Source organism: Canis lupus, chromosome 30, assembly GCF_011100685.1.
Source record: "Canis lupus familiaris isolate Mischka breed German Shepherd chromosome 30, alternate assembly UU_Cfam_GSD_1.0, whole genome shotgun sequence".
Classification (NCBI taxonomy): Eukaryota; Metazoa; Chordata; class Mammalia; order Carnivora; family Canidae; genus Canis; species Canis lupus.
Genome location: NC_049251.1, coordinates 2,016,537 through 2,041,973, shown reverse-complemented (window position 1 = coordinate 2,041,973; position 25,437 = coordinate 2,016,537). Strand labels below are relative to the sequence as shown.

General features: G+C 41.0%; 1 protein-coding gene across 4 annotated transcripts in view; it reads right to left on the bottom strand.

Annotated features, from left to right (window-relative positions):
- The window catches only part of LOC607552 (transmembrane and coiled-coil domain-containing protein 5B-like), a 33,503-nt gene extending 8,731 nt beyond the window's left edge, over positions 1-24,772 (bottom strand). The window contains exons 1-12 of one of the 4 annotated variants that reach the window (XM_038579918.1): positions 24,633-24,743; positions 23,779-23,823; positions 22,918-23,090; positions 22,495-22,612; positions 22,126-22,176; positions 21,550-21,618; positions 20,173-20,229; positions 19,557-19,616; positions 18,928-18,992; positions 18,281-18,356; positions 18,001-18,044; positions 16,042-16,451 (exon numbers count right to left, since the gene is read on the bottom strand). In XM_038579918.1, coding sequence (XP_038435846.1) covers positions 16,253-16,451; positions 18,001-18,044; positions 18,281-18,356; positions 18,928-18,992; positions 19,557-19,616; positions 20,173-20,229; positions 21,550-21,618; positions 22,126-22,176; positions 22,495-22,612; positions 22,918-23,060 — 882 coding nt within the window. In that variant the 5' untranslated portion in view covers positions 23,061-23,090; positions 23,779-23,823; positions 24,633-24,743 and the 3' untranslated portion in view covers positions 16,042-16,252. Of the gene's footprint in view, positions 1-16,041; positions 16,452-18,000; positions 18,045-18,280; positions 18,357-18,927; positions 18,993-19,556; positions 19,617-20,172; positions 20,230-21,549; positions 21,619-22,125; positions 22,177-22,494; positions 22,613-22,917; positions 23,091-23,778; positions 23,824-24,632 lie in introns of those variants that run through there. The other 3 variants (XM_038579916.1, XM_038579917.1, XM_038579919.1) reach the window with 3 other exon arrangements.
- Between the last annotated feature and the right edge of the window lie 665 nt (positions 24,773-25,437).

The window sequence follows — 25,437 nt, the reverse complement described above, 5'->3', positions numbered from 1 at the left end:
ACCCACAGCCTCAGCTGAGCCCTCTATGACCTCTCTTTGCTTGTCCCTTGTAGCTTCACCTCCCATTTGCTTCAGAGGCCAAACTTCACTGTTTCCTCAAAGTGTCTCCTCTATCTTCTTGACTTTAGTGTCCTATTTCACAGAAAGCATAGAATTTCCAGGAAGGTAGCTCCATCAGCTCCCCTACACACAGACCCTTAATAGTGTGTTTATGAACATGGTACCCAAGACCTCTTCCATTAAAAACCCGAACTATTCAAGTCAAATGTATCCCCCAACCCATGCCTGTGATGGTCTCTGTTAATCCGCTAGCAGTCCAATTATGCTTGAATTCCCTTCAGCCATAAACATTCTTGAGTGTCTAGCCAGTAAATAAAAACCTTTCCTTAGGACTCCTCCAGGATGCTGCACACCTGAAACCAATGTAACATTGTGTGTCAGCTATACTTCAATTAAAATAAAAAGACTCCTCTAGGATCTCTTCCTCTATTTATCTCCTTTCCACAGCCAACATTACTCTTCCCCACCTCCACTCCTCCTCTGGGCTTCCCATCCACTGTATCACAGCAGTTAGGAAGATCTCCTAACTTCCCAGTCCAGTGGATCACTTTCTTCTCCACACAACTGAGTCAGAAACAAAAGCTTACCAGAACCAGGGAAGAGCAGGGCTGGTTAGTTCTGTCCTGGTTAAGGGACAGCCTCGTGCAGGTAACCTCTCAGGGAGTAGCCATGAGAATCAATACACTGTTCTCACTTTCCTCTCTCCTCACCTGATATAGGTACTCCACATTGGTTGGTTCTACTTAAAAACAGGGGAAATGCAAAAATGTTAAGTTTTTGTTTCATCGAGTTTCCTATAACATCAACGATTACCTAAATGTGACAGAGTAATCAGTCCCCAGGTCACTGGCACTCTTTTGCATTCAGGGAGTGGGTGTGGGAGATTGCAGCAGAGTCAGGGAAGACCTGACTCTACTGATGCAGTTCCTACAAGCCACCCTCCAGAGCAGGTAGGAATGGGTGATGATTGTCTGAGAGGACAGTACAACCAGGCACAGCACACTATCTGAGATGATCTTCACAGTAGTTTTTCAAATCTTCAGTAAACAACCTAAATTCTTGTCTTGAGGACAAGAGAAGGTGGCATATATGCCAATCAAAGCATGGCACAGGGATCCCTGGGTGGCGCAGCGGTTTAGCGCCTGCCTTTGGCCCGGGGCGCGATCCTGGAGACCCGGGATTGAATCCCATGTCGGGCTCCCGGTGCATGGAGCTTGCTTCTCCCTCTGCCTGTGTCTCTGCCTCTCTCTCTCTCTCTCTCTGTGTGTGACTATCATAAATAAATTAAAAAAATTTAAAAAAAACATGGCACAGAACCTAAAATTACAATGAAATAGCTTTAGATTTCTTCCATGAACACAGGCAAAAGCACCACTTAAATTTTAAGATGCTTTCAAACCATGCAATAGCAGTGTTATTCTTAAATGATCATAAGATACCAAGGCTAACTCTGGTAGGAGTTTACATTTGAAGAGGCTAGTGAATTAATAGATTACTTATAATAAATGACTATCACATGGGATTTGTTGGATAGTTTGCTATGAAGAATAGAGAAAGATCTTCTTTTTGGCTTGAGATTAACTTACTTGAGTCATTTGGGGATACTTTGAGATAGTTTCATTGTGTGCTTGTGTAGTGTATTGGGTAGTGTATTGATAGCATTGAAATCACCATTTTAATTTTCTTAAAAACTTAGATATTTATCTTAAAGTGTAAGAATAAAATATTCCTTGGCTCCATGACTTCCCTTGGCTGTACTCTGATTTCATCATTTGGCAACCCCTTTGCCCATTTGGTGTCTGGCAAGGACAGACACCAAATGTAGGAGTAGAAAGGACCTTGAGATTACTGAGTTTGACCCCAAGATTTTACAGATGAAGCTAAGATCCAGAGATGCCACAAGAATCACACAAGGCCAAGCAGCAGCTATTAAGAGAGGTTAAGCAAGAATTCAAGTTCCAGTAATAATAATGATGCTGCTGTCATTACTACGTCTCCAACTTTGCATGGGGCCACTCAAAATGTATAGCAAATCTTCCCTTAAATGCTGATGCATTGCCCAGAGGCTCATTCAGCTGGAAGCATCGTAGAGAGGCGGCCTCATTCATGTCTAGTTTTGTATAAGTGCATAACTTAAACTTAGGGAACTTAGGTGACTGCCATGGAAATTTATTTTATGAAAATAATGCTGTGATTGTGTTATATCTGGAGGCCATTTTAAATCTCTCTGCAGATATTCAAGGAGATTTCTAAGAATTACAATTTATCATCTAAGTGAATTACATTCTTATTTCTAAAAGAGGGACACTTACTGGACTTTAAAAACATCAGATTAGGATCACTAAAGATACATCTACTTCCAAAATAAACACGTATTCACTCAGATTTTAGTGACACCCCCACCCCCCAACTAAGAGAGAAGGAACTAGCTCTGTATTAATTATGTCGATTTTCCCATTTAGACTATTTGGAGAAAAATGATAGAAAAAAATTGTGTGTCCAAGTCCTCCAAGAAGCAGACACTAAGATGTGATTAAAGATGCAAAAATGATATGTGATGTGTCTATGAGAGAAAATGGGTAGGGAGCCAGAAAAGTCTGGGAGAACAATCAGACTATGATGCCAGTTTGACCATAAATAAAGGAAAAGGGGAAGGAAAGTTGGGTGAAGGGATCGAAGACTGCCAGGCAGCCCAAGAGAGGTTCTGCAAGGACATCCAGAGTCCTGCAACCAAGCTTGGCCATCATAATAGTCCTGTCTCCAGGAATAGATTTGCCTTAGTATCCCTCTTACGTGCAGGGAAAGGGGATAGAGTATGGAAATCCCTTCAGAGCTTGACTCCTTGATTTATTAAGTTCCCTTAACTAAGTCCTTTGAGGCACATTCTCAAGGCCTCCACAAATTTCTCCTCCTTTGACTTTATAGTATCTTAGGAAGTGTTAGCTCTTGGTTCCAGTCATTTTACTGGCTTTCTCCTATAGATACATCATGAATAGAAGAATATGAATTCTAATTCCATAATTTCCACTGAACCTTCTGGAATTAAGTTTTTCCACATATAATGTTGAGTTTCCTCACTGGTCTATTTTTTTTTAATTACCATAAAACACAATTGAAAGAACTTTGTAGAAAAATGTGTAAGAATGGATGGTGTTAGAGAAATTGTCACACTTATATTTTTGTGTATTTGGTGAGTTAAAAGGGAGTATTAAGATAATATTGTCCTTCATGTCTTGAGAGCTGGGCCTGGCCTGGTATTTGCTCACAGCCTCAAACTCTAGGAGCAGAGAATCATGGGAATGGTTAGAAAGAACACGGTCTGTACTTCTGGAACACTTCACACGTCCATACTTCTGCCCACTGTTCCCAAGTGTTAATTCCAGTTCTCTTTGTAATAGAAGCCTTGTCAAAAGGCTGTTAGAGCCTCTTATCTAGACTCCTGCTGTTCTTGTGCCATACTCCTCTGTTCTAGGATGGTCTTTCCCCCATATTGGAGTACTTACCACTAATTGCAGAATATGTGCATGCTCGTATGCAGTCAGTCATGTTTAAATTTGAAATCTAGAATCCTCATCTGTATTTAGACAGTTACTTTCTTTCAGTTGTTCTCTGTTAGATGCCTGTTGCCAATTTTTTTGTCACTAGGGAAATGTGTTGCAAATGGATATAAGCCGATTTAGTCATGCGAACTCTCTTAGGTTCTTTATAGCAACAGCAACAACAAAAATAGTAGTCACAAAATGTTGGAGGTGGCCATGGATTAGCAATCCTCAATGGCTAGAAACAAAACAAATTTGGAATCAGCTCTTGAGTTCCATGCATAAAAGTTTCAGCCTTCATACCTCATTGGATTCTTATACTCCTTGTTCACATGTGAATAGGGAGTAGATTAAAAATATTTTAGCCATTCTACAAAATTTCATGCCCTTAATTTCACCAGTAAGAGCCAGCTTCCTAACTTTCAAACATATTAACTAACCATTAATTTTGTAGATAAAACTCATTTTGAAATTCATTTTATTACCCAAGCTTCTGATATTGATTAATAGGTAAGAGAAGTGCATTAAATTGTTGCCTTTAGAGTATAGGCTTTCTGATTCAAGGCTCCCTGACTCTCAAGGCCAGTTGCATTCCTGTTTGGAATTCGGGCTAAATAAAGCTGGGCTTACAGCTTAACCTAATCTATACAGACACATAATATCACACTCCCTGTGCTGAAGTAGCTCAAGGACATTTACAAACACTATAATCAGATGGTTTCTCTTTCTCTTTATGGGCTCCTAGGGCTCTTCTTTCTGTCAGCACCTCTGCCTGCTGCAGGGATGTGAGCTGGCCCTTAATATAATCCAGCTGTTGACAATAAATGCCTCTCCTCCCTGGCCACCCCATCTCCCATCTTTCTCTTCCTCCCAGGACCACTCTAAGCAAAGCCAGGGATTTCCACCTCAAGGCCTTTGCCCCTTGCTCTTCTCTCTTCTCAGAGTGCTTTTCCTTTGGCTCCTTGACTGACTAGCCGTGTCTCATCCTTCAGTTCTCAATTCGAATGTCACCCCCACAGAGCAACCTTTCCAGTGTAGCCCATCTAATTCAGTGGACCCTTCTTTCCTGTTACTTTTTATGACATCACCCAGAGTTTTTCCTATGTATCATCTTTAATACCTGTTTTGTTGTTGTTGTCTTGTTAATAGTTTGTTGTTCTGTTTCTTATTCATTGTCTTGTTTTATTTTAGGGTCAAGATATCAGGCACTGCCTCGTTTACCACTGTTTCCTTGGTAACTAGAGTAGTCCTTGCCCATAGTAGATGTTCATTAAACATTTACTGCAAGAACATATGTGGCCTCACCACTGGGCAAGGGAGATGGACTGTCTGATCCTTCTCACGTAACACTATTAAACACTTCGGCTTACTGGGACCAGAGTTCTTCTATTTATTCATTGCGTGTCACAAAGGCATATTTGGGGTCTTTAAAAAAACAACTATTCCTTTGCATATTACCAGATCCTTCAATCTTCAGTCCTAATACCATCCCTTCCCTGCCTGCCTGTGAGTAGGATTGCCCAACCTAGTATGCTGTGGCTTGTGCAGGTCTTGCTCCAATCAGTAGGTTTTTGTGTCAGTTACAGACTCTGAGCTTCAAGTTCATCCTTTTTGCTAGCTCTGTGAAAATGGATCATGGCTCCTCAAATATTTTCCTTTGCCAGTTGGCCAAGTGTTAAGTTTTGTTGAGAGGACACTGGAGAGACATTTCAGGAGGAAAGGATTTAGCATCCTGGTTCCTGTTTGCCATGCACAGATTCACTAGACCTGACTAACCTTGTAGAATGTCTGTTTATCCAAGGCTGTAGACAGGAGGCACTGGGTAACTATTATAGTAGAATAGCACTGAGTTCCTAGTCTTAAACCCCTCTCACAAGAATTCAGTACCCAATAGGACTGTCTTGCCAGGGTGACCTTGTACCAAATTATTTGCTGACAAAGTTTTTTTTAACTCAACAAAATCTACTGATGTTGTGGCAGGGAATTATGTACTCCTGCTTCTTCTAAAAATCTCTCTATTTGTAAATAGCTCTAAGAAGCACAGTTCATTAAAAGGAATCTATTAAAAGCCCCTATGCCATAAGTCTTCCAGTAGACACTACACAAGAAAATAAGATAAATCAGAGCTAAAGCTCTTCATCAAAAGTAGAACAATTATAAGTAGCATAAAAAAATTATAAGTAGCATAGCAAGTACAAAGTGAAATATTGCATCTGTGAACAGATGAATGGATAAGCAAAATGCGGTGTAAACTTATGAAATATTATTCATCCTTAAAAAGGAATAAATGAACCTAAAGATGTTATGCTAATAAAATAAGCCAGACGCAAAAGGACATGTATGATTCCACTTACATGAAGTATCTAGAGTAGTCAAATTCATAGAGACAAAAAGTAGAATGATGGTTGTCAGAGGCCAAGGGGAGGAGAGGGTGGGGAAATTATTTGTTTAATGAGTACAGAGTTTCAGTTGGGGAAGATGAAAGAGTTCTGGAGATGAATAGGGTTGACGGTTGCACAACACTGAATATACTTAATGCCACTGAATTATATACTTAAAAATGGTTAAAATAGTAAACTTTATGTTATATACATTTTACTGCAATAAAAAATTCAAAAATGACATCTTCCAAAGTGAATACCTAAATAAGCATCTTGCCCTGACCCCTTCTACTTACAACACACACATATCCCACCCTGCCCAAATCTTATAGATTTTGTGCACATCATCCTTTCTGCTTTGAAAAAAAGCACAAAATAGCTCCATAACTCCAGAACTGTGTTATTTTACTTAATAGGTAGATTATCCACATGCTTTAAGGCAGTGTTGTCCAATAGCAATAGAATGTGAGTCACATATGTAATTTTAAATCTTTAGAAACCACATTAAAAAGAAAGCAAAACTAACTTAATACTATCTTATTTAATCCAATGAACCAAAATATTATCACTCAATGTGTAATCAATATAGAAAATTCCTAGAGAGATACTTAACTTCCTTTTATTGGCATTTTACCCTATTTCCCACCTCCTTTTGGACTAAGCATGTGTGGCTAGTGGCTGTTGTACTGGACAGTGAAGCTTTAAGAGCTCCAAAGAGGATTTTTTTAAAAATAAAATGTGTTTTAGAAAAATAATAAAATAAAATGTGTTTTAAAAAATTTAACACTTGATTTTTTCACAAAGCAATGTAGGAGTCATCACATGGAAGACTGTATTTCATTTAATTAGATTGTGGTTTTTTTTTTTTAATTAGAACTAGAAATGGTGTGTTGTTGACACATAGTTTAACTTTTTTCCCCCTAGTGGCACTTAATATAGTGGCATCTAATAATCAGTAATATTTTAGATTCTTTTTTTTTTAAGATTTATTTATTTATTTTCAGGGGAGTAAGTGAGGGGCAGAGGGAGGGGGAGACTCTGAGGCAGACTCTGCACTGAGTATGGAACGCCAGCTCAGGGCTAGATCTCACGATCCTGAAATCATGACCTGTGCCAAAACCAAGGGTCAGAGTTAACTAAATACTCAGGTACCTCATGACATTTTAGATGCTAAGAAATACCAGTCTTAACCCTCAGGTTCTTTGGTTCTTTCTCCATAAAAGGAGCAATAAAAGGCTTACAGAACAGCATTGTTGCAAAGATTAAGTAAGATGATGTGTGTAAAATATTTAGCAGCTTTTAGAGGCTGCATACATTTCTTGGCTCATGACCCTCTTCCATCTTCCATTGCTTTGACCTCTGCTTCTGTCTATATATCTCCTCCAGCTGGCTCTCTTTCTTTCCTCCTTCACTTGTAAAAACCCTTGCAATTACACTGGGCCCACTCAGAAAATACAGGGTAATCTCTCCATCTCAAGATCCTTAATCACATCTGCAGCCTCCTATGAGGTACATAGTTACAGGTTCCAGAGATTAGGATATGGATATCTTGGTGGAGCTATTATTCTTCCTCCCACATCTGGAAAGGGGCAAGTTGCTCTTTTATCCTGATCTCTATACTCTTTCCATGGAATACAAAGGACCCAACATGTAAAGAGGCTTTTTAAAAAAAAAAAAAAAATCAAGGGAAGGGAGGTGAGAGCAAATGTAAACCCAAAGATTGGGAAATTTGCCAAAACAGCTATAAATATGAAGAAGGAACCATCAGAATAGATGTTTCTTCATACTGAAGTGAACTCTCTTTTTACATAAAAATGTCCCTGCCTCTTCTCACTTATTTTTCCAATTTGGAAATAAGCTGTCCTTACCACTCTCTTATCTTTGCATAAGGAGTCTGGAGATTACTCTAAACACTTTTTTTTTTTAATTTTTTTTTTAATTTATTTATGATAGTCACAGAGAGAGAGAGGCAGAGACACAGGCAGAAGGAGAAGCAGGCTCCATGCACCGGGAGCCCGATGTGGGACTCGATCCTGGGTCTCCAGGATCGCACCCTGGGCCAAAGGCAGGCGCCAAACCGCTGCACCACCCAGGGATCCTACTCTAAACGCTTTTAAAACAGCAGTTCTCAACCTTGGCTGGATATTGGAATCACCTGCAATGGAGAGTTGGTGGGAACAGGGGCTTTTCAAAAATATCAATGCCCCTAAATGAAATCAAGCTGGGGTTGGGGCCCAGGCACCAAGATCCTTAAATATCCCCAGGTGATTCTAATGTATTACTAAGGTTGAGATTCACTGGTGTAAGGAAATGACTGGCTTCTTCCTCAGGCCCAACAAATGTTCTTTTTCTTGTTCTTTCCTTTACTAAATAATGTTTCACTTTGGTTTGTATATTTCTGGGAATCAGTGACCTTGAGTTAAAAGAATTTAGGAAGTTACTCCTAGGAGGGCGGTGGAGGAAGTCATTGAGAGGACATGACCACGGGATGACCTGTGAGCACTGGGCAATTGGTGGCTCCTCACCCCCTGCCCTGTCCTCGAAATGTGTTTTCCATCCACTTTCCCTACACTAGAAGCTGCATCAAGGCCATAGATTTGAGAGAGCATGTGTTGTTGAGATCATCTGGATGGTATACTTCACAGAACCTAGTTAAGGTCTTTGCATAAACTTTTAAGATTCTGGCCAGCAGCTGCAGAGATCTATTCATTTTGCAGCCACTCAAGACAAGCATCATACCTAAGTTCCTTGCTTATTAAACCTGACACCTACCCATCTGGAGTGGCCTGCCTCTTTCTTTGCCTTTGCCTTGTATGGAGGCCCCTAGGCAAACCCGTAGAGGGCCCTCAGGATTATCTGGTATGTTTTTCTCCCTCCAATCCCATCAGTATCTAATCCATTGGAGACACAAGTTTATTGAATCCATTTTGAGTTTTTCTTGCATACCAAATGTAAGTGAACAATTAATAATGTCTCTTGAACAGTTAGTAATCAAGTAAGCTGCTGTTAAGATTTCCTCTGCTGGGAGAATTTTCTTTCAAAATTCAAAGATTGATATAACTCTGTCCTATTCCTGGGCAGTCTAGTCTATTTAAAAGCCTGGGGGAGTTTTTGGGTTATCATTCTTCACCTCCTTTCAGTTAGGAAGCTCTTCCTCCTCCACCTTCATGCATTGAAATCCTATCTCTTTGTCAATGTTTATATCAAATGTCACCTCCCCCATTAGCTCTTTCCCATTCTTGATGTAATCTTTCTTTCTTTTTCTTTTTGAGCTTCCTTGGCACTCTGTAACCCCTTCTTTGTACTTCATTCTTTTTAGCATTACAGTTACTGAGTATTTTCTTTTTTTCCTTGCTAATAGGTTATACACTCTTTCAAGGTTGAAATTACATGATAACATATACAATTCCATTGTGTCTGTTTTCCCCAGCACAGTAGTGCAGATAGGAGGGACATTAAAATTTGGTGAACTGAAATTTTTTCTTGTAAGGTTGGTCAGTGGTGATCTTCTTAGTTGGCAAATCGTTGTGCCAAAGATGGGTTTCCCATTCCCAGGAAGTCACTGGCATTTCAGGCTCTAGGCTAACGTTGACTCATCAGTTTCCTACACCAGAGATTACACCATGCCTAGAGAGGCAGGTGGAGCTTTCAGCTCCTGATCTCAGATGTACCTCTCATCTGAGACTGCAATGCTGATATGGTTTTGCTTAGAGTGCAAATATAGATCCAGGTCAAACAGGCCTGGAAGGTAGAAAATCTACTAAACACCTATATTTGCAGCAGGAAGATTCTAGCAAAAGGATGGATCCATAGCCAGGAAATCCATCCTCTTTCCCATCAGACCCTCTTGGACATTCCCCTTCTGTCACACTGCCCTTTGCTTCACTGCCCTACTTGATCCACCCCATCTCACCAGCCCTAAATTGTCATTCTCCTCATAACTACCAAAAATCACTGTTTTTTCATTTTTCTGTGACTTAGCTCAGTGGGACTGAGAAATTCAGGACTTCCCCCCACCCAGGATCTCTCTCTTTTTTTTTTTTTTTTGAAGATTTTATTTATTTATTCATGAGAGACATACACATACAGAGGCAGAGACATAGGCAGAGGGAGAGGAAGGCTCCCTGTGGGAAGCCTGATGTGGGAATCTATTTCAGGATCACTACCTGAGCCAAAGGTAGATGCTTAATCACTGAGCCACCCAGGTGCCCCAAAATTCAGCACCTAAAAAGCTTCCAGTTAGACCCAGGCTTCACCAACCTGCCACAAACCTCCCAGAAGAAAAATAAATCCCCCCTAAAAACTACAGAACACTTCTGAAAGAAATTGAGGAAGACACAAAGAGATGGAAAAAATATTCCACGCTCATGGATTGGAAGAATTAATATTGTGAAAATGTCTATGCTACCCAGGGCAATTTACACATTTAATGCAATACCTATCAAAATAGCATGGACTTTCTTCAAAGAGTTGGAACGAATCATCTTAAGATTTGTGTGGAATCAGAAAAAAAACCCAAATAGCCAAGGGAATATTAAAAAAGAAAACCATAGCTGCGGGCATCACAATGCCAGATTTCAGGTTGTACTACAAAGCTGTGGTCATCAAGACAGTGTGGTACTGGTGCAAAAACAGACACATAGATCAATGCACAGACTGCTGGCAAAGGGTAGACAGTTCCACACCAGGGCAGCTTTGCCAGCTGAGAGCCGCAAGGAGAGCAGCAGGGAAGCCTTCCAACTGCTCAAGCAAGTGGAGGAAGTAGCGCCTGCCCATTCATGGTCTCTGCCACAGAGACAGCAGATTTGAGCTTGGGGACTGTGAAGCCTTTCAGGATTCAAACTCACTGAACTCCCAGAGCAGCCAACTGATATTGTTCTTTCAAGCTGGCACCCACAGATAGGGAGTGATGACCATGGCATCAAGGCAAGGGTTTCGAGATATGGAGTGTGGGAAAAAGATCCACCACGAACATTTCAACTGGGCTTTGTAAAGGAGCAACCTGCAGGGGACAATGGCACCCCTGGGATGGGTTGGATTCCCCCTGAGTCCAATTTTGTAATACTAACAGCTGTTACATGAGAGTGACATGGCTATGTGTGAGAACTAAAGCTTTTATATGGGCTCCTCAAGAGCCACTCCAGGCAAAGCTGCTATTGTTGGAGTCATCATTCTAATAATTACTTCAGGTTCCCTATTATGTCCTCAATTCAACACTCTCACCCACCTGCAGGTGACAGTGGCTTTAATATTTCTTTCAGCACCCCCCCCATAAAATCCAATTCTCCCACCCTGTATTCATACTAAGGTATGAATGGCCCATAATACCTTAATAAAGCATTACTCAAGGCATTTTAAAATTTTAATCATTTAACTAGAGATATAATTGAGCTCCAAAGTAAAATTTAACACAGTGACTAGAATGATAGATATTGGGTCTCTATAGTAACTTTAAACAAATCATAGAGGAGAGAGGAAAATAAGTACCTGATTACAATGATGGATTCAATAGTTCTGCTAACTAGCAGACTAGTATTGGATCTGGAGATGATTACAAAGGTCTTTATTACATCTGAGACATGAAAGACAAGTGTCCTAGGTGAGTTAAGACATGGCCGGTGAGCCCTGTTTCTGCCCTTTGCTAACTGGATAATCCCAGGCAATTCACTAAACTATGAAATGGAGACCATATGGAAGTATCTAGCACAGTGTCTGCAATACAGTAGATAATCAATAAATGTGCTATTGATAGTTCTAGGCCCCAATTAAGCCAGCATTTATACTTCAGAGAAGTTTTGGAGTTACCTGTAACTTTGATGTTGAGTTTGGAATCTACTACAAAATCAAGAGTCATTGAGAGCATGGTTTATTGCTTATTTCTTGAACTATTCCCCCTTTCTTCTCCTCTGCCTTCCAGTACATTGATTGAGCAGTGCCTAGCACATACTAGGAGCTCAATTAATGTTTGTTGAACTAAGCCTTTACACCAGACTTCCTTACTCATTCTTAAGAAATACTGTTTTTTTCTCAAGATATAAGAATTACAGGAGCATCACCCACCCAGACTCTTGACAAGGAGAAGTGATGGAAGTACTTCCAGTTTGCAGACGGTTCTTCTGGGAAGCAGGAGAGGCCAGGAAAGGGTTAAGATTGATCCCTGGGAGGGTTGAAGCCTGACAAGCTTGGAGGTTACTGAGGGCTGAGAGCTGTTTCTCACTCACGCAGAGACTTGAGTGGAGGAATTCATAGAATCAAAGAAATATAAGTATGAATGATCTTAGAAAGCACCCAGAAATCGACCTCAGACCCAGGAAGGATGTGTGGCTTGTATAAAACCAGACAAGTAACAAAAAAGCCGGGTCCAGGGTCCAAGGCTTGACACCTTATTCAGTGATTTTTCTCAAGACAACACTGGAGTTGGTTTAAAAAAAAAAAAAAAAAAAAAAGTGCATTTTTTAAATTTATTTTTTATTTTTTATTATTATTTTTTTTTTTTAAGAGAGCATTTCCAAAACTCTGTTTGGAACAGGAGAAATGAAATACATCACTCCTTAGGGCATGGGGTATAATGTTAACTGATAAGGGTCCTATTTCACATCAGCCTTCTCTATCAAGGAAATTGATCTTTTGCATGACAAAAAGGATAGTCTGAGTTTTAAGATAGGTGAGAAGATATAAGGAGAGTATCTAATCCATTTAATTGAATTCAAGCCTCCAGACCCGAAGAAATTCCATTTCAAAATACTAAAAGAACTTGAGGCTGTTATAACAGGCTCCTGAGGGAGAGAATGATTAGCCACCTTAAAGGAAGGGTTAACCAGCTACCTGGAGTTAACAATTATTACAAGGCCAGAGGCAATTTCACACCCAAGCCTCCCTGTCCAGCAGTTTCTACTCTACCAGGTGACTCTGGCATCTAAACAGACTAGTTTAATCCTTCATACAATCAAGGTTTTGAATGATTGCAATGAAGCAACCAAAGCAACAAAATGAAATTTAATAGAGCACATGGTAGATCCTGCATTTAGTATTATCTTTCAATCTGCACAAATACAAAGCAGAGGAGATGTACAGTAAAAATAATTCATGTTCAAAAGGTCAAGGATCTTGACTGAAGGGCGCCTTGGTCAAGCGACTGAATCTTTTTTTTTTTTTTTTCAAGCGACTGAATCTTGGTATTGGCTCAGGTCATGATCTCTGGGTCATGGGATCGAGCCCCAGGTCAGGTTCCCAAAGCTCATCAGAGTCTACTTAAGATGCTCTTTCTCTATCCTTCTGTCTCCCCCTAACCCCTATGCTCACTCTCTCTCTCTCTCTCTCTCAAAATAAATCAATCTTTAAAAAAAAAAGGATCGTGGTTGACTCCAAGTATACGTCTTTGATACAGCTGCCAAAGTGGCTAAAGAACTCTTGGGAAGCATTAATTGTTCAGAATAAAGGAGACTTAACTCTGGGAAACAAACTAGGGGTGGTGGAAGGGGAGGTGGGCGGGGGGTGGGGGTGACTGGGTGGCTGGCACTGTGGTGGGCACTTGACGGGATGAGCACTGGGTGTTATTCTGTATGTTGACAAATTGAACACCAATAAAAAATAAATTCATTTAAAAAAAAAGAATAAAGGAGACTTGAACTACTGTACTTTGTCATTCAGAACTCATCTGCAGTATCCTGTTCAATTCAGTAGGTGTCCAGGGAAAGGTAAAGAAGATAATACAATTCTAGAAGCCATGTCATATGACAACTTGAAGGACTGACAAATATTCATTTGGAGAACAGAAGACTGTTCAGTTTTAGTGACTTAAATATGACAGAAGCCGTTATTTTACTGTGTGGCTTTATAAGACAGAACTAAGATTAACTACTAGATAAAGGCAAACTTTTATGTCATATAAGGAAAGGAATGGAAACTCATATTGGTTGAATACCCACCATGTGCCTTTTGCTGTGTTGAGTGCTTTGTATTATTTTGTTAAAATCTTTCAGAAATGGGTGGATTTTTGGGGGGTGGTAAGATTCCCGTTGCTGGCAGTCAGATGTCCAGCTCAGCACTGCTCATGTATGGCAGCAGTGACCTCTCTTCTGCGTCTCAGACTTGGGAACCATCCAGGCCCCTCTGGAGCCAGTGTCCTGCTTAAAAGCAGACTCTGGGTGGCAGAAAAGACCATTTGTGCTTTTGCAACGTGGATTTCCAGTATAGCTTCAAGGTTCCAAGTCCCCACTGGATTGCTGACTGCAAGTATTGGGCTACTGTGTCCTTATTTTCCTAAGCTCCTATTTCTTAGCCAGTCTTGAATGTTGGGTTGCTCCCACGTCTACCTAAGATGTGTCTGTGGGAAGGGCTGGGCACTAGAGCAGAACCTGGAAGTTCCATCAACTTCTGAGGTTTGCATGTCTGGAGATGGCACAGAAAGTAATACTCTGGATATAAGTTTCTTGGCCAATTGCAGCCATTTTCTTCACATATACCTATAGTCTTAGAATCACTCCAATGCTGAAACCCTTCAGCCTAAGGAATGCTTCTGGCCAGTGAACAGTATCAGCCAAGATCCTGGCAGGAACCAGAATTCAACTTGGAGGATTCCACTGAAGAGTTTAGTGAGGGGACCATCATAAAGGTGTATGATCATGGGATCAGCAGAACTTCACATGCACCAGGCACATTCCAATGTCAAGGCTGTGTACCTGCTATCTCCCCATCAGCTACACCACCACCTCCCTGCCCCCCCAAAGCTCTCCACCATCCACGTGGCTTCCTCATCTCATTCAGGTCTTGGCTATAACACTACCTTCTCAAATGAGCATTGTAGCTTCCGCTCCTCATCCCCTTCCTTCTCCCCAACCTAACTTTTTATAGCATCTAATATCATCTGATATTTCTCTATTTTAATAATTTATTATTTACCTCTACTCACCAGAATGTGGGCAGAGAGTTTTGTGTGTTTTGTTCAATCCCAGTGCCTGAAACAGTAACTACCCGGTCCAAGAAAGAGTCTCAATAAGTATATGTTGAATTGATAAATACTAATTGTACTTATTAGAGCTCACAGAGGGAATCACCCAAAAGTGGCAACTGATCCATCCTTTGCTTCAGCTGGCTGATCACACTCCTGCCCTTTTAGAGGAGGCCGGCTGTAGTGAAAGAGCTTTTATATGGCCAGGAGAGGGTGCTGTGGATCAGTTTTTCATTTTTTTTGGAGTCCTGAGACCCTTAACCCTCTCCTCCCTGAACCCCCAAAGAAAAGGTAGGACAGGGTTGTGTCTACAGTCAAAGCAAACATACAGTGCGTCTCTGCCATGAAATGCAGTTAAAACCTGTTAAAATCTGTGTCAAGAATGGTGTTGAAAGGACAGAAGATCATCAGAAAGCAAGAGTCTGAGGAATGTACAGGAGGAAGGAGATGCCAAAAGCACAAGGAGCATTTGCAAGAAGACAAGTAGAGCAGTCTCAGGTCCTGCAGGATATCGGAGGAGACAATATGGGAGAGATGGCATTTGAATTAGGATTTGAATGATAGATCGGTGCAAAATTGTGTTTTGCTGATTGTACACTACATTTTACTTGTCATTTCAATTTTAGGGTAATTTTCTTGTCAGTTGAGAATGAGTAACCATCAGTGTACATGAAAAAAAAAAACAGGTCAGCTTTTCAGGACATCTCACCCCCATAATACATAGTGAAATATAAAAATAAAAGAGCTTTAGGAAGGACAATGTGTTGTTAAAATATTTAATGAAAGCAAGTCTTATACCCACCTCATGATTCCTCAGTTGAACAGCCTTTGTGCCCACCCCAGAGGAAGTGGAGAATGTTACAAATGAAGAGATAATTTTTTTTTCCCCTCTACTGTGTTTTCAGTATGGAGCAGAGAGTGGAAGTATTGGGAAGCCTTTTCTTTTCTTTTCTTTTCTTTTCTTTTCTTTTCTTTTCTTTTCTTTGCTTTGCTTTGCTTTGCTTTGCTTTGCTTTGCTTTTCTTTGCTTTTCTTTGCTTTTCTTTTCGGTTTTCTTTTCTTAAAACAGGTGGAAACTGAGAATGTCAAATGAGGCCCCAGGACTCACAGACCAACCAACACAGTGAACTCTGGTCAAACATATTCTTTATTTAAAAGAGAGCCACTACAAAGGGAAAAGCAAGGGAAGAGAATGAAATGAAGAGGTCAGATGTCCAAGTCAAGGCTCCCACTTCCTTCTTGGTCCATCCTGGACTCAGGGCTATAGCCATGTCCCCCCTTTCTCCACTGGGTACAGCGTGGAGCCCCTCATGTCACTTTAGCCTAATGGGGTAGAACTTCTTCTACCTCTAGAGTGAGGAAGGGAAATAAGACCTCCCTCAGCCTCTTCAAGGTGTCCCTGGTCATTACCATGGGTAGGGCATCCACAAGAAGGTCTGGATTTATGTACTGCAGGTGGAAAAGTACATAGCCCAGCAGCCTAACGAAGATCATGACCATGAAGACAAGACACCTGAAATGTCTGCAAAGAGACATTCTTGGTTAGCCTAGGGGAGAGAGAACAGCCCAGGACCCAGCTTTGGGGGTGACACTCACACTCATAAATAACTGAATTGCTTTCTTCAGGGCAAAACTGATGGAGAATAAAGACACAAAGGATGAGGGGAGGGGATAAGGAATAACAGAAAAAGATCCATGGAGTGGTTAGAAACTGCATATGGCTTTCCTGACGTGTAAGCCCTCTGACAGAATAGATGTCTCCATAGAAAAAGTTGGAGGTGCAAAAGGAGATTTTCCAGGTAATACTTATGTGGCAGGCCTTTTGGAGGTTGCCAGAAAATGTTCAGGACTATGAGTCTATGAGTCTCATGACCAGTAGCCTTCCTTGGGTTTACTATAGGAAGCCATTCTAGAATTTGAAATAAGATTGGGACATTTCTGACATTAATGTCCAAGCAAAATCATTAGGATAGGTTTTTTCCTAAACATCAAGTGTCAAAAGAGACCAAGTTAAACAATAAAAGATGTGCGTGCATGTGTGTGTGTGCGTGTTTTCTTGTGTGCCTCAAGAAAATTTCACACTGAAATCTTGTCTAAGGCCTTCAGTCTTCAACTATATTAAAATGTCATAAATTGAAGCTCTTCGTTAAAGGGCCACATGGAGCATTTCAGAGTTAGTCTGCTTGTTTCACAGAGAGTTCAGGTGATTTTTGTTTTCTAAAATTTTACAGCCGGGCAGCCTCGGTGGCGCATCGGATTAGCGCCACCTGCAGCCTGGGGTGTGATCATGGAGACCCTAAATCGAGTCCCACCTCAGGCTTCCTGTATGGAGTCTGCTTCTCCCTCTGCCTGTGTCTCTGCCCCTCTCTCTCTCTATCTCTATGAATAAATAAAATCTTAAAAAATAAAATAAAATAAAATAAAATAAAATAAAATAAAATAAAATAAAATAAAATAAATAAAATAATAAAATTTTACAGCCACCTGGGTGACTTAGTTGGTTAAGCATCTGTCTTCAGCTCAGGTCATGATCCCAGGGTCCTGGGATGGAGCCCCAAGTCCCCAAGTTAGGCTCCCTGCTCAGCAGGGAGCCTGCTTCTCCCTCTCCCTCTGCCCCCCTTCCCCTCTACCCCTCCGTGCTTTTTCTCTTTCTTTTTCTCAAATAAATAAATAAAATATTTTTAAAAAATTTACAGCCTATAGTAAAAGAACTAAAAGAATAAGTGCACCCTGAACTGTCTTTCCAACAAAGAGTATAGCAGAGATTACCAGGTTCAGGATCTGAAAAATAGAAAGGAGCAAACCAAGAACCATAAAAATGGAAATGCAAAGTAAAATGCAACCTGCAGCCTTCATCTTGAACAAATAGCTATTTTTTCCAGCCACCAAGTTCTGCTTAACTCTGATGCTGGGGAAAGAAGGAAGGAAAGGTTGGGAAAAATCTGGGGCTGCCTGATAGTTTCTTGTTGGTGGGTATATTTATCCTTATTCCTTATGTCCTTACCAAGTCACTCACTTTTATAGAGCAAATGTAACCTAGACTAGATAAAAGCCAAGATTCTACCACTTACCTGTACCAAAAGATTCTCTTCTGTTTCTTAATGATGGTCTTCTCCTATGAGAAGCAAGAAAAGCCACAGATGTGCCTGTCCATGCGGTCACAGACAGTGTAGCAGGGTGGCTAAGAGCCACTGGGGTAGCTGCCATAGGGTATGGAACAAGGCACTGATCTTCATTATGTCCTAACTCTAGGTTTATTAAAAAGGGGAGGGGAATGCAAGGAGCAGAAAGAGAAAAGCCAGGGGAGGGATGGATGAAAGAAAACTCAAACATGGGACAAGGAAAACTTACCATGTTGCTTTGGATGGTCTCTACCAGAATTGAACCAGGTTTCACTATTTGGGAAGAGTTGTTCTGGGCTTTGAATCTGGGTGAAAAAGATCAGATCCAAGAAATATATAACTCATCTGAGGAGCTGATGAAAGGTGCTTTTCTAAGCCATGCAACATCTATGATTTATATCCTGGATTCTTGATAACGCTCAGTGTTTAACATTCAAAACTTATAATGGCTCAACATACAGAGAAACTAGCAAAGTGTGGTCCATTCTTAAGGGAAAAGACAATCAATGAAGAATAACCCTGATGTTGGGCTGAAACTGCAGAAAGTCTTACAAATATATAGTCACTTGACTTATAAAACAAGGCACCACTGAAAATGCATGTTCTCTTAAATAAATGGTGCTTGGTCAATTGGCTCTACACAGAAAAATCATTATCTTGATCTCTACCTCACACAATAGAAGAAAAACAAATTCCAGATGAATGCAAATCTAAGTGTAAAAGGTAAAATAATAAAAAAAAATTAGGGTAAAGCATAGGAAAATAATTTTATGACCTAAAGTCTAAGAAAATAAAGCTGGTCTGAGAAGCTTTGTCCCCCCCCAAGATGTCCCAGGAACTGCAGTCCCATTGGGGACATCATTTTACCAAACTTACACTTCTTTTTCAAGAAGCAGCACCTCTTTTTCCTTTTCCATCTGCCTCAGAATTTCCTGGTATTTCTTCCCATGGGAAAAAAAAATTGTTAGAATGAAGAATTTCCCCATATTTCATTTCAATGTCATTGATGATTCTCCTAAAGTTATCCCTAATAGTCTAAATGGTGCATGCATGAGTGTGCACACATGAGTAGGGAAATGTTCTAATAAAAATTGAGAGATACTGGGACTAGGTGAATATACATGAAAAGAAAAAAAAAAAAAAAGAGTTCCTTCTTTGAATTCTGCTTGTATTCAAATCCCAGCTCTGATGCTTACAATTGTGTTCCCAGAGCACATTACCTAACTCCCCCAAACCCCAGAGTCCTTGATTATAACAATAACATCCCCATAGTTTTATTGGACAAATTAATGGAGAAAAATACTATATGTTGAGAGCTTAAAAACAATGTATGTGCCAGTGCCTGGCACAAAGTAAATCCTTAACATACGTCTGTTTTGTTGTTATTGCTGTTGTACAAAAGGCATTTTGCCCAGTGGCAGATTTTAGCCTAATGAGAAACCAAAGAACCCCTGGATTTGGAGAAATTCCACCTCTACTCTGACTTGCACCTGTAGGCAGCATACCTTTATGTAGTGGGCCTGGTCCTCACAGAGCTGATGCAAAGATTGGTAGTCACTCTCTATCTAGAAAGAAAAGAAAATTAACAAATCTCATCAGAACCAAGCCTAGGCTGCTCCTGGGGACCCTAACTGGTGCATTGGACATTTCACTGATAACCTAGCAACTTCTTACTTTAAAGTCAAACAAGCAAAAAAAAAAAATAAATAAATAAATAAATAAAAAAAAAAAAAAAAAAAAATAAAGTCAAACAAGCACATCACAGAGCAGTGATCTAATCATTCATGGACATGGTATAATTTTAAGCAAAACAAAAATTGTTGGCTCAGGTTGTTGTATGCCTGTCAGGGGAAACAGCAGTAGAGGTATCAGTGCACTTAGGCTTGGGATTCAATGATAGTATTTTGAATAGTAGAGATAAAAGGGTGTTTAAGAAATGGTGAAACCACTACTTCTAATATAAGTTTTCTTTCCCTTCACCTGCATGTGAATCAGAAATTCATCCACCAGATTCTTGCTCCTCCCCATCCTGTGCCCCAAGCTGTCCTGTTTCTAAGACCTTTGGTGTTCTCTGCCATTTATATCCTGGACAGACCTTCCATGAGGAGAAACTGCCTCTACCTTGAACAGCTCCTTCTCTTGCTTTGTGCAGGATTCTGTTGACTTTTGTAGTCTCACCTGGAAGACAGCCGAAAGTGAATAGCATTGTCTTGTGGAAAGCAAATGGGTAGTGATCACCCTCTCTCCAGACCAGCAAAGAAACATGATAAAAATAGCTACCCTATATTGAGGGATTGAAGACACATTGTAATAATCTGGGGTGGGTATTATCATTAGCTCTATTTGTTAGATGAGAAGACAAAGGCAAGAAGTTAAGTGCTTAACTTTGAAAGTCACACAGTGGCAGAGCTGACCTTTGTGCCCTGGTCATCTGACTGCCCAGTCTCTGGGCCTTACCATCCTCCTTCCTCTAGCCCAACTGACCAAAGCTCATGGGCCTCTTTCTCCCTCTTATATTCCATAAGGTGTACTCACACACCCTCTGAATCACAGAGCAAAAAAGAAATCTCATGCCTCCCTTTCAGAGAAAAAAAAAAAAAGGAATAATAGGGCTCTGGCATGGTAGGCTCAGCCAAATTGCCACATTCACCATGTAAATCTGCAGAAAGGTTCCCAATAGGGTATCTGTCTGTCCTCTGTTGGGCATCTAGTTCATTCATTCATTCATTCATTCATTTATTCATGCATTCATTCAGCAAATATTGAGTATCTACTATATGCCAAGCACTGTTTTTAGGCACTGGAGAAATAGGAGTGAACATAGATTAAAAACTCTTGCCCTCATTGGGCTTACCTTCTAATAGAAGAAAAAAAATAAACTAAATTTCAAAAATAAACTTTTTGGGGGAATCCCTGGGTGGCTCAGTGGTTTAGTGCCTGCCTTCGGCCCAGGGTGTGATCCTGGAATCCCGGGATTGAGTCCTGCATCAGGCTCCCTGCATGGAGCCTGCTTCTCCCTCTGCCGGTGTCTCTGCCTCTCTCTCTCTGTCTTACATGAATAAATAAAATCTTTAAAAAAACAAAACTTTTTTGGACCATAAGGCATGGGTTGGAAAATGAGATAAGATTACTGACATATCTCTGTATAATTACAGAAGTTAGTATTCTCATCCTACTTGAATATCTGTATTGTGTGTCATTCAGACCCTAAGCTTCTTGGCAGGCCCTCATGTGCTTCAGCACGTGTGTTCTAGTGACTGATGGGTGTTGAGGTCTCTGGAGCAATCCCCTCAACTTTGATGGCATTGAAGTTACCTCTGCAGTTACGTGACTGATCATGTCCTGAATGTCACATGGGCCATGAGGTAAAAGACACTGGCTCACTCTGATAAGCTCACAGACATACCTAGCTTGGGAGAGTCCTTTGAAAGCAGTTCCTCCCCAGACCTAGACTTGACACATCTCCCAGAAAATCTCAAGGTTTGCTTTTCTGCTCACCTTCAGTTCTGCCAACATCTGCTTTAGGGGTTCTTTATCAAGGCCATCATTCTTACGTCTCCTTGAAATCTGAAATACCACCCCCAAAAACATGAACTGAGTGGGTCCACACAGACATAAAAAGCTGGGCTAGACTTTGGGGTCTCAGGGCTATGGAATGATGATTAATTAACCTAGATCCCAGATAGAGTGTCTCCTTCTTGCTTATGGGAGCTGCCTAAATCCAGGGTGGCTGGTTAGACCTTTTTTGTTCCCATAGACCATGAAAACAACTATACAAGGAGCAAGGAGGAAGAGGGGGAAGAGACAAGAGGACAGAACAGTTGGGGGAGGGAGGGAAAAGTCTTTTCTCCTATAGTCCCTTAGTTCTCTCATCAAATCTGTAATGCCAGGGAACAAGTGGGGGTGTTAATCAGAGTTTGTCCTAAGAGATTGAGTAGGCAGCAGAGGAGAGGGAGCACACACATTTAGCTGGTTGCTCCTTCTTGGGTCTTTCTGACTAGAGAGTTCAGGGGTTCATACTATTCTGTCAAGATTCCTAAGAAGTGAACCTCCTTCAAGGGTGGCCCTCTTTACCTTCTTCTGAAGCTCCACCACATTCCTGCTTAGAATCTTGTTACTTTTTTCCTGTGGAAAGGAAGAAGTAAAGGGGATAAACTGCTCTGCTTTTGTACTTTCCCCCTCCCTGGGTGTCTAAAATATGGTCTGGGGATAATGTATGGAGGGGGGGAGGGGAGTTGGGAGTACACTCTGGCCCCACACAGAGGATCTGGGAAGAGAGCCCAGGCCTAGGAAACCCCATGCCAAATGCTTCATTCTCAGAGCTTTCTCCTCTGATTTCTCCAGACATAGCAATGATCATGGATGCTAATCCCCTGAGGAGGAGAGCAGCAGCTGACTGCAAGCCAAATGCATCACATGGTCCTTTTCTAGACACCTTCTTACCAACTTTGCTGTCTCTGATTCCAGGTTCCTCAAGATTTCCTCCTTCTCAGATGTGATATGGTTCAACTCCTCCCTCTCATTGGCTCGTCCTAGTGACAGGGCAATCTCTCCTTCCAGACTGCAAAATACAGACACCTAGATGTGGATCAGTCATAAGGAAGCTGCCAGGAACCCAGTTTAGAAAGCCAAGGTCTCAGGGAGCCAGATCGACTCTCAAACACAGTGGCAAATACAACATCAGCCTAATGTGGGAATTTAATGCAAAATCGATACATAAAGCTTCTGGGGGCATCACAGTTCATGCTTCAGTATTTAACACACCAAGATTTATCAACAAAAAAAGGAAACCTTCCTCCCACCTTCTCTTTATTTTAAAGACCATTCAGTTGAGAAGCCCTTTCCTCTCCAGCTGCAAAGCCTGACCTTTGAATAGCTTCTTCTTTCTCTTGAATTTTTCTGAGAAGAGTTTGATTTGCATCATCCAGTCTTTGCAGGTCCTTTTCAAGGTCTGAGTTCAGGTAGTCAAGATTTTGTTTGGTGACTTCTAATTTCGGTATTTCCATCATCGCTTGTCTATAGGAAAATCATCTTTCTTACTAAACTCGGGACAGGAAAACAGAGGAGCCCTAAGATTTCCCCTGGTAATCTCATTCATCCTCCCATCTTCTGCTATTACTCTAAGTAGCCTTATGTTGTAATTTTCCATGAGAAATTGATTTCTACAGTGTTTTGCATAGAATAAATTCCTGGAGTCAAGTCACATTTTAATTTTAAATATTATAAGTGGAACCCATTAAAACACGTTTTACAAAGCAGAAGAATATTTTTCATATGAATAATTATGCTCCAACTTACTTATTTTTTAAAATTTTATATGGAACATGCAGAATCCAAGTTATACCTTTAAAGCATTTAAAGATTTGTGAGGGTGAAGGGATTTCTTCAATTCCCTTTTGTTACAGTCCTGAGGAATTTATGCTGCATATTTTCTATCCCAGTCAAGTAGGCACACAGGCTAGGTAGGGGGCAGGGGTGGAAGTGGATCTTTTCTCCAAATAAGATTGACTTGCTTTTTGAGGCATTAGCGGTTTCTGAAAAAACTCCACCATTATTAATATGAAGAGGTCCAAAGACCTGAAACTACAGTCTTTTCTCCCCTTGAAGGCTGCTGGGCCTGAGGAGATAATGTTCTACATAATGGAGGTTCTCTTCCTTGCTGGATTGGGGCACATCCTTCCCATAGCAGCTCCTCTACTGAACTTTTTTATCATCCTCATTACTTACGCATCATCCAGTGGGTCTGGTCCAACTATGTCCATTGTAGGTCTCCTAAAATGTCAACACACATTTATTATGGAAACGTAGCCCCTAATGTCTAACCTAGTAACATTGCCCCACATTGACCAGGCAAGACAGAGCCAAGAAGAAACACATGCCTCCTGAACCCTCCTGCTTTTTAGGACCAATTGCAATGTTTTACTAAATTCCAGTAACCCAGATTGTGTTTTAACTTAAGATTGTGTGTGTGAGTGAATCCCACTGGAGTTCAGAGATCTTTTTGTTTTCACATTTTGGCTACCTTTCCCTTTCCTGGCCTGCATATTTCTGGTCACAGGTAAAGTGCTAGGGGTGCTCAAACTGATGTCTATTAGCAAATGCACTCAGTTTACTTCTTACCCAGATCTCCAGGGAAACTTAGGGAAAAACATAGTGAAGAGCCAGAGGGTGCCATAAAGCTGCCAGCCTGATTTCTAGGTCTATTGCCATCCAAGTTCTAAGAAGCCCTGGATGTTAGAGGCTGAGTTGATTTCGAAATAGCAGCAAAAAACAACAGGGTGGGCAGCAGGATACATCTACCAGCAGGGACTCTTAGAGATGGTGTCTCCTAACAACACTGCCCCAATACTAAATAAAGTTCAGGATGGAAACCAACCCAAGAAAAGTAGAGTTCCAAACGACCCTCTCCTTTCATGTTCCATTTTCTATTCTCTTTCCTCTGAAGCTTTTTGGCTTTAATTCTCTCTTTAATTCCTTCTCTCACCTTCTTCCCTTTTCATTACTCCCCTGCATTTTTCTCTTTTTCCTACTCTTTTTACACACAAGGTATGCCAGCCTTTGATGATGCCCTCTGAACTCACCCTTCTCTTCCCAACTGAGATTTCTTCAGTTCCCACTGAGATTTCCAACTGATTGTCAGAACTTTCAGAAAAGGTATCTCCTTGCTGATTGAATTCTCCACATATCACCAAACCTGTCCTCTCCAGTGGGGTGGGGCAGCATGTCATAGTGGGTAGAGGTGAGGTGGTGGCAACAATTCCACGTCACCCCTGTAGGCAGCATGGGAGCAGAGTTCAGAACTTCAGGGTAGTTTAAACCTCTTCCTACACAGCAATGACATCTATACAACTCATTTTTTTTTTAAGATTTTATTTATTTACTCATTAGAGACACACAGAGAGAGAGAGAGAGAGGCAGAGACACAGGCAGAAGCTTCCTGAGGAGAGCTTGATGTGGGACTTGATCCCTGAACCCCAGGATCATGCCCTGAGATGAAGGCAGAGCCCAACCACTGAGCCATCCTGACATCCCTATACAACACATTTCTTGACACAACATAAATCCCTTCTGAAATGGCAGTCAGCTCTGTGGAACCCATTTCTTTATTTACCCAAAGACTGAGGCCTAGTGGCAGTTGAGATCACTCTGGTTTCTCTTCCTTCTTTGACTACTTGTGATATGTGTGCAGGCTGCTGCACCCAAATCCAAATTATGCATTTCTCTTGAAGGCATCCAAGAGCCATGAAGTAGGAATGTCTAAGAGCAGGCTAGGAGGAATCGAGGATGTCTTATCTATGAGCCAAACAAGCCCTCACTTTCACCAAGTTGGATTCTTGGAGCTATAAAACAAGCTCCTTTATTTTACTTGAACCAGCATTGTCAAGA